This window comes from Opisthorchis viverrini (genome assembly GCF_000715545.1).
Source record: "Opisthorchis viverrini unplaced genomic scaffold opera_v5_82, whole genome shotgun sequence".
NCBI lineage: Eukaryota > Metazoa > Platyhelminthes > Trematoda > Opisthorchiida > Opisthorchiidae > Opisthorchis > Opisthorchis viverrini.
The window spans coordinates 44056-53939 of NW_008751738.1; the positions used below are offsets into that span (position 1 = coordinate 44056).

General features: G+C 42.5%; 2 protein-coding genes across 2 annotated transcripts in view; one reads left to right on the forward strand and one right to left on the reverse strand.

Annotated features, from left to right (window-relative positions):
* Positions 1–9884, reverse strand: part of T265_04758 (hypothetical protein) — a gene marked incomplete at both ends in the record, with an annotated part of 77342 nt that overhangs the window by 4787 nt on the left and 62671 nt on the right. The window lies entirely within an intron of this gene.
* T265_13591 (hypothetical protein) lies at positions 1581–4373 on the forward strand (the record flags this gene model as incomplete). Its single annotated transcript, XM_009169613.1, has 5 exons — positions 1581–1736; positions 1783–1952; positions 1995–2133; positions 2179–2413; positions 4285–4373. Coding segments are annotated over 5 exons (768 nt in total), but the record flags the coding sequence as incomplete, so codon positions are not given.

The following is a 9884-nucleotide window of genomic DNA, read 5'->3' on the forward strand; positions in this document are numbered from 1 at the left end:
CAAGGCATCAGTGTTTGCGGCTTTTTTGACTGATACTTTCGATCACTAGCGAGTCGATTTCACTGACTGATTTCTATAGGTTTGAAATGATTACAAGAACTTAGAAACACAATCATTTTGGAATCATTGAACATTCTTCTTTCCTTGAATCGAATATCAGAAAATGCCGTCTGGTATTAATAATGCAGCTTTGAAGATCATTGGACACATTCACACCAGTAAACTCACACTTCTCAGTCAAATGACCCACAAGGCAGACACAAGGTTGTCAGCTTCCTTTGAATTTTGACCCATGGCATCATATTGTAAAAGGAAATTAGTACAGTGAGTGCAGATTTCAGATCTGTACCAAAGGCCCAGAATTCCAAAATCGTGCAGTTGTAACTGATGCGATGCTGAGTATCCTGTATAGACCATAAAATAATACCGCACCTCGGTTGAGCTTCCACGCCACTGTCCCAGCCATTTGAATAGTCTTCTAAACTACACAGTCAAGAACTGGGCGGTTTTTTTCTTTGCGCATACGCTGGTATCAATGACCTCGATTGTAAGAATATGCAAAATATTCTTTATCCGTCTTACGTATGGCAAGTAAGTCATCGAAATTCACGTCCGTACCTATCAGACATTTCCTTCAAACTAAGCTCACCAAGTCTCCCACAGTAATGATCCACTAATTTGAGGTTGATTTCCAAACATTAAATCGTTTTGGGGAAACAACTCAGAATAATTACAGGTTTGCAGTTAGGCTGGACTACAAGAGACAAGCGGAAAGGTTTTTTTTGCGGATTTCGGATATCATATTTCGCTTTAACGGACTTGTAGCCCGTGATTTTTACCTATCACTATGCATCGCTTTGACGAGCACGTATCGGTTGACTGCGATTAGCCAAACAGACGCAAAATTAATACTAACTCTACCATTGCCACTTCACTGAAGAATTCTGATCATAACAGACCATCGCTGCAGTTCTCTCTTCTATGGTACAAATATAGGCCACAGAGAAACTTTCTTCCAGATTCCTTCAATTAAGCTTTCTTACTCTAAATTTCCTCAAAATCTGCACCGATAAGCAAACAAACAGAACGGAGCGAATCGTAGTGAAATTCTGACTGACCGAAAATCTTTCGATTGACCCCTAATGCGCGCCAAAACAGTTCCTTATAAGCCCAATGTATCTGACACTTTAGAGGTCATAAACCCCGAAACACTGGTTTCGATATCCTGGATCCCGTGACCTACAGTAACCGCCTACGTCCGAACACAATCTCATTGCAGCGGTTGTTGTCGTTCTAAAATGCCAAGCCTTTGATCGTCGCAAAACCTGCACAGATCTCAACTGGACGGTTGCTTTCCCGAGTTTCAATCGCCCACTTCAAATTTCACCAGCTGCTTCAAAACACATGTGTCACGGGGATAATGTACATAAATGTGGCAAACCACCTCATTTGACTTCAAAGGGTTTGTGAGAGCTTGTTGCACTTTACACATATTTGGGACCAGGGTTTATCTATTTCACCGTCTTTTTTTCGTACTTTTAGCCGGATTTAAATCATATCAGTGATTTTAAGGTTTTCAGAGGCTGTCCCACAACTTCGTCATGGTGAAGTCAACCGTCGCCTTGCTGTGCAAGAGCACGTCAAACCTGAAGAAACGTAAAATCGATGAGACACCAGATCAGTACCTCAAGAAAATCACGCATTTATATTTGAACGGCAAACATTTGGACGAAGTAGTAAGTAGGTTACCGGAAGTTTGCCATCATAACCTTCGTTTCTCAGGGCCCCGAGTTAGCGCTGTGCAAGCAGTTGAATGTGCTCTATCTTTATGACAACATGCTAAAGGAATTTCCTGATCTGTCGGTGTTGACACAAATTACACATCTTTACCTGCAAAACAACCAAATTACTCGTATAGACAACCTTGGTTCTCTTGCGAGATTGGAAAAATTGTAAATATCCTTCACCAGTTAAGAAGTGAACGTCTTTTTTAGGTTTCTAAGCCGAAACTGTATCTCTTTGGTCGAGGGCTTGGAGGGATTGACCGCGCTACAGGAGTTACGACTGGACAACCAGAAACTTTATCCTGGGGAATCACTTCTGTTTGATGAACAGAGCGTGACTTCCATTGCCGTGGGTTGATATTCCCACTGGATTCACTCCTGTTCTGATATTTAGGAAACGCTGACTCGGTTGGACGTCTCAGGAAACGCCCTTGAAACCTTGGAAGATTTGACGCCATTAAAAAAGCTGCTCTATCTGAGTGCTGGAAACAATCATATTAAAAGCATAAGGAAGCTGTCAGAAGTACTCCCTAGTTGGCCAGCTCTGACACATTTGGAGCTCCAGGGAAATCCGGTGATGAAGAAACTCCGGGTCCGAGATGCCATTGTTGTGAATACTAAATCTTTGGGTAAGTTTCAAGTTTATTGGCCAGTATCTTCATTATCCGTACTTGCACGCATGTTTAGCAGTCGGTCTTTTGTGGCGATCGCTTGTGTATTTCAGTGTATTTTTAGAGGCCGACTTCACTCTGTCCAACTGTGGACACTTTTAATATCCAACTTTATTTTTTTACAATTTCAGCATTTTGTCTCTTTTCCAACAACGATAGCCTACCTTACATGTTGTGGATTGACTAAGCTCCTCGTTTTGCCTCCATCCAGTTTTGCCTCCATCCAGTTTTGCCTCCATCACTCCAGTAGTGAGCTGGGTAAAATACTGTTCGAAATGTTGTTCGTTCTATAGTCATCAGGCGGCCTGTCAGAACCAACCACTCACACATTGTCTGCGCGTGACAAAATTACGCGACAAATGAAAACAGTCTTCTAACTTGGTGTTAATTTTGGTTTCGTGCGAACTGATGAACTACGTTTGCAGTCACACTATTGTCATAGAATGTACTCTGTTGATATTCACACATTTTCAGCTGAACTTCATCATGTAGCAGTACGGGTGGGATCATTCATGCACGCAACAAAGATCTTTTATTTGTGTTACCGGGCAACACATTCTGTAGGGCAATCGGCAACGTCCTAAGTGGATTCGTAATGGAGGTTTCATTCCCCGACTACGACGATCACGTGATGGAGGTAGCAACTTCACATTTCGGAGGTTCCCTAGCTGCAAACAACCGAGACCCTGGTGTTGGTTCTCCACTTTCCAAACGACCCCACAAAAGTAATTAAAGTTCGGTTGCAATGACACTACTAAAAATCCAGTTTTTTGTGCTGTCGTGATGAAAGCCCACTGCCTCCAAATGACGTCAGAAGTACCGTAAACATCGTTGTCTCCGTCAGGGTTTTTGGTTTTTAGTTCTCATTAGTGGTCGCTTTGTGAAACAGTTTGGATTACTCCATGAATGGGATTTTGTATAGAGCACATATCCCAATTTTCTCTCTGAGGATGATTGTTTTGTGTGTGAGGATGAACCAGCTTCAATGATGTATCAACCCCATGCCGTCCCCGACGAACTTAATCAGGCAGGAGTTTTTGGTTGACCCGAGATCACTGGCCGACAAACTTCGATCAAGCTTGACAAGAAAACTTTAACCCAGTTGAACGTTGAAACGATCTTTGAGACGCACATTTGGTTACAGAACATAAAAAGAGTCTTTTTGGAGTCTAATTAAGGGCTAATCGAATTTATTCGGATCAAACAGTCATCAGCGATTCATTACACAAACAAGTAACCTAATGAGCTGGCTGATCTCTATTTCACAGCATAGCTGGATATTGACACTACCAGGGAATCAATTACTAGGTAATACATTATTATTAGGCAGTAGCAGGTCTAAAGGCTACTGAAGACTCCTTGACGGTCAACAACCAGTTCCACACTCCCTAAAGCTCGTCCTGTAGGCGAAGTCCTCATCAGCCTATCTTTTTACTTGAACATTCAGTTGAATGTTGAGATATTCACTCATTTTCAAACAAAGTTGGTGTTAACTGCAGACTCAGTCCTTTCCCAGCTGAGTCCTAGCAACCTCAAGAGTGCGCTCCGTCGAGAGAATATACTGCGATATCGCGAATATGATACCAACTAAAAAATGGGGCGCAGTCTTTTGGAGACTATCAGCTGAGTCTCCCAGTAACACCAGCTTGGTTTACAAACGAGTGAATTTCGCTAAGTGTCCTGGCAGTACTCATCTGACCATCTCCCCCAACATGGCAGTTATTTTTCGTTTCGATTGTCTCCACTCAAATTACCTTGACTGTGCCACGGTTTGGCGCCGGGTTCTTCATTGTTTTTCCGACCTCTCATCTGCGGCTCTCTTCCTCCAGAAATGCTGGACAACAAACCCATCCCAGAAACTACTCGACAATTCCTTGAGAACTGGAATCATGTCAAGGGGATTCGACTGGATAACTCTGGTTAGTCTCCACTGGTGTAACCAAAACAAAAGATTGCCCTCCTTTGGGGTTGCCACTTTGCTTTTTGTATAGGGACGGTTTTTCTTATGAATAAACAGGATTCCTTAGAGCTGGAACGTTTGTCTTCCTTTAGCTCAGGTGGTCTCGTTTACCACTGGTTTGGTTACTCAGCTTTCCACATCGTAAATATGCAGTAACCGATGCGTATTTGACACGTTTATTTTAGTCCATCCCACGAGACTACAAGTGAGTCAACCTCCTTGTACAGACATCTTTTCGGGGGTACCATGGCAAGAATGGTCAGTTAACAGTATACTCCCATTAGTACCCCTATCAGAGACGAGTCACAAAGCAAGCCTGAGACTTTTGACCAGTCCAGGTGGGACTCTAACAACTCGTCTGAACCAGTACACAAAAAAACAATGGTCGCTGTTTTGGCTCGTTGTAAATGTTTCACCATAAATTGCGATGAAAAAGCTAATGCATCGTTTTGTAGTGGAGGAAAATGCGGCACCAATGGGTGTACACCTCAGCCATCCATTTCAAAGTAGGAACGAGCTTTTCCAAAGATTGAAGCAACCGACTTTCTCGTCGCCAATGCTATACTCACTTGCCTTCCCTTGTTTGGAACATCCCTTCCATGGATTCTGATGGAACGTTTCAGGCTTGAAATTCGCTTCCTGCTGACTTTCAGCCCATATAAGGTAACGCAACTGATTCTTTTCGTTCATCCGCAGGCAGGCGGGAGAGCAGTAGGAAGGAGTTGAGTGGCACCATGGCCCATCATTTCATTCGAGTACAAGAATGCACAAGTGATGAGTCTCAGTTTGAGATAGCAAGATAGCCTGTGGACTCACAGAAACATGGGAAAAATAGTTTCATGCACGAAGTGTCTGATCAAACGAATATTGTTTGAACATGTCGTGCTCTGTTTTGCCCAAAGCAGAGCAACGACCTCACTGAAGAGAGGCATTGTACTAGAATTGCTCTTTGGAGGTTTTCATCTATTTCAACGAAAGAATGGGGCGCCGAAAATCATTTGTTACCAGGACTTAAGAACATGAATCCTTCGACACTTATCTTGAGTGAACGCATAATCTCGGGAACTGTACACTTATACCGCCTGTCGAACACGCACATCCATTCTTTTCCAAGGAAGCCGAACAAAGAAGCATGCAGGTTAGCGGTAGTGAAACTGCTGCTCAATTCGGAGCTTTGTGGTAATATACTAACATTATCATTGACGATTATGTTTCCCAAGTCAGTCGGTTCGACGAATTTATAAACCAATGAAAACAGTTGATCATAATTTCCAGTAATCTCTTCCTTATTGGGAATGCACGCAGATGTGTACGGGTATCATAAGAACGAAGCCAGTTGTGCTCAAGCCCCTGAAATCATAGTAAGGTCCACTTTTTGCCTTCACCTGGCTTTATCAGGTAGGTATAGTAATCAGTCGTGTGCCATTCACGGCTCGGTCCCAACTACGGTGGATACCGAGACCATTAATTGATCTTGTTTCAAACCACATATGGGGAACGTGCCCTTTGGAATTATCAGTAGCGTGCATCTCCTAAATCTTGAGAGAGAGATACGAACCTGCGATCTGCGTGTTGTCAACTTGAAACAAGACAACGTTTATTGCCACTCATCCTTCAACAGTGCAGATGCTGACACTTGACTTGTCGTTGGCCCCTCATTGACTGACATCTCACTATTTACAAAATCACAAGTTCTACTGGGTTGTTAATCTAGTTCTCCGAAATTGACAGTTGGGTTGCAGATTGGCTTGCAATCCGATAGAGTGCGGTGGTGGCGAAGAGTTTAGTCACAAAACTTCCAGGGAAAACTGAAAGTCTTCTCAGATCGCCAGTCAGCAGAATAACAGGCTCTCGGATGCACTTATCAGAATCATAGTAACCAGATCACCAGAACCCCATATTCTCCGTTGTCGTCAGTTTTAGTGCAACCATCAGTGTAACTTTTTAACTGAAATGGAAAAAAATCCGGTATAACGGAAGATAAAATGATCTCTAAATTTCAATGCTCGGAACCTTGAACATGTCAGTTATATACCTGACCGTTTCACCACCATCTGCATCCTTCCAATGCCTTCCTACAGCCGACTTTTTTCGAATTTGTCCGTTCCGAAGAATGGTAATTTTACACAGTATACATGGTTATTTTCAGAAATAAATCACTTCGGTGATTCCAATAACTTGCACAAGCCAACTAGACTAACTAGTGACAAAACGGCATTGTCCTTGTAATACACTACGCATAAAGTTGCTGAAAACTCCTCGACAACCCACGACCGGTTTCGCCCTTCGTGGAGCTCATCAGGTAGGCGCAGTCCCCGAATTTCCGTCAATCCTATGTTCTACTTGAAACCCCAAAACCGAGAGATTCAGCTTTTTTCCAGGCGAGTCTCTCGAAAAACCAAATTAGCTTGCAAATGAGTGTATATTCGCTAGCATTGGTTCCTTTCAAAGAAAGAATCAGGGCCATCTAGACCACCATCATTTCGTGTTCTCTATCAACTGTTCACATCTTCTCCAGAGTTCCAGAGGATTCCATAGGAAAAGTCATCGATCTACTTTTTTTTCTTTTTGCACCTAGAAATTCCGAACAAGTCTACAGTCTCAGTAAGTGTTTTCACAATACCCCAGTTTTACCAGTCTAGCCAACCCCTCATGGGATGACATCATACATTGTTGATTCAACGAGCTCATACCCCAACTCGCTTGAATCACATGAAGTTAAGCGTCTCCTTGACAGTGGGTTTGAGTCTCCTCAAGGAGAGATGCCTGGTAGAATAGTGGAGTCTGCCAACAAAGAGTTAGCGGGTAAGTTCAGTTTCATCAATCTTGTTCCCTTCCGTTTCATTCGTGTATCTGTGCCATGCTTATCAAGGTTTTTAAGATAAAAGTTTTTGAGAAGAACAGCCTAGCACCACCTGAAGAAGTAAAAAGACGCACCGACCGTCAAGCAGCTAGAACTATTATAGTTGTGCCCTTCAAGTTTTCATTTCCTCTTCTCAGGTTTGTGACACTCTTTTTCAAACTAGAACTATGGAAGTTGATGGTCATGAATCGACATCTGAGTGTGAGCCTGGTGTGAGTTAAAGTGGCTTGTGATACATCCACAAACCGCAGTGTTTTCCCCAAGTAAATCCACTAGCGAAAATGTGGGCTTTAGTCTCTCTTACGTGAACTCTATTTGAGAAGATTCAGTGCTAAATCGAAGATAGAGAGGACTCTGTACGAGTGTACCCTGCCTATAGAGGAGTTTTATTGGCTTCACAATCACATTAAGAGTATTCAAACCGTATGAAGTTAGAAACTATTTAATTGGTGCAAATGTGAGTTCCTCAGAAGCCTGGTTTAGCTATGCCTTTTATTATTTATTGTCGGGCACCGTAGCCAGTGGACGTCTCCTGGATTTTTAAGGAGATATCATTCGACAACTGTCGGTAGAACATTCTGACTTGAGCTACATATGACTGATCAGCAGTGTGATTAACAGACAACCACACAGCACTGAGCGTTCCTCGTCACTTGAAGTGTAGGCCTCATACCCGTGGCTAATTGCTGATTGCTCCGAATCCCCATACTGTATATCATGATCCAGCAAGTTACTTTACGAGGCCACCAGCTAGTTAAAATACCCACATCTCCAAGACGATAGAATCATTTCAAGGCAAATATTACCCACTGATCAGAATGTTCTCTTTCTCAAACAACTCTCCGAAATATAAAATACTAGCAGTATTGTTTTGAGGATTTAAAATCCTTGAGTGTCGGTTTTCCCTCAACTGAATTTCATACCTTTTCACTTTAAACTCTGTTGGTATAGATTCGTCGTTTTCCGATGTCCAAAAAAGTACACATTCCTAGCTTATGCAACTTCAAGAAGAGTGCACCACTGATGTTACTCTGCATCCCATATTGAGTGCATCCGTGCTATGACAGAATATCTGGGAATGACCAGACAGCTTCCAAACAACAAAAAATCTAACGATTAATCGGTAACGTAGCCAAACGGTCAAGCCATGGGAATCTCACCACATATTGGGGGCATTTTTGGGATATGCAACAGCCCTAGGCGTTGCAATTTCCTCCCATCTATGCTTGAGTTATGAGTCTCTATTTCGATTTATTTTGGTATTATTCGGGCAGAGTTCTAGGTGTCTCACCAGCTTCCAGACCTATGGGAGAATACGCAGTCTGTTAAGGAGTTTACACCGCGTGGTGGGTTTGCTTGAGAATTTTGTATCATCGTTTTTCTCATTGCCATAGGACTAAATTTCACTTCCTTTCCATCCGTAAAGCAACACCTACTAAAAGGTTGCCAATCGGTTTGCCTCCGTCGGCTACAGAACACCTTCCTTCAGATCGTGGTGAGGTCAGGTGAGTTACGGTCTTTCACATCGATCGTGTTTTTGATAATTAGGTGTGAGACCAAAACAGCCTGGCAGAAAAACTGGTGCCAAATCTTGTGAGCCACAAGCACATGTATACTGCACAGTTTCTGGAACGCTCTGCTCAGAAATTTTGTGAACGTATTGGAAAAATATAGACATAGGCAAACGAAAATTTACAAGATCTCATCGGTTATACAATGTATTCGGAAATGAGGAACTCGATTTGCCCGAAAAAGATTTCTGCGATGACCGGAAAAAGGATATCGGGCTTCCTCTTCTTGCTAACTTATCCTAGCAAACGGCTTGCAAATTTAAGAAGGAATGCATTGAGCAAGACCTACTTCGATTTAGTATACTTGTGTTTGAGACATTATACTTTAGTGGTGAATCCAGTTTCTCAAGAAGATATTCTACTTTCTGTTTGGTCGTCCTGTTGTAGTATGCTGAATAGAAGGGTATCCCAACTAAATTGGGGTTCCTATCGTAGAAGCTCACATGGATATTCACATTTCGATTTCAAAATTTCTTAAATCCTTGAGCACTGACACAATGTGCCATCCTTTTGTTCATAAATAATGCGAAAGATGTCGGCACTAAAGTCGACCATCGGTCCAAATTGTGACCGCACAAAGACTTGATTCTGACTATTGAGTGGGTCGGTTGTGTGTACCACCCTGTGCCTCACTGTTAAATCACGTCACTAAGTGCACACAGAAAATGACATGGCCGTTGAAATTCCCGCCAACGCTGACAGCAACGTGAGCAGCGCAGCAGATCTGACAGATTTGATAGCAAGTGCAAAGAGAGCGTGTTTCGGTCCTACGTGCACAGTGGGAAAATAAAGATACCTCTTATAGGCTAAAACAGAACTGGGGTCGAAGCTAGAAAAACATAGCTGGCTCCAACTAAGCGTACTTTTAAGGTCCTGATGTTTATCCAAGGTTTTATCATTTCTTATGCAACCAGTAACAGTGGCTTGTATGACCTTTACACATCCATATCAGTATTAATCGAAATATGAACAACAAAACTCTCAACTACTGCCAGAAGGCTCATTGCCGTTCCTAGTGAAAAAAATATCTTTGGA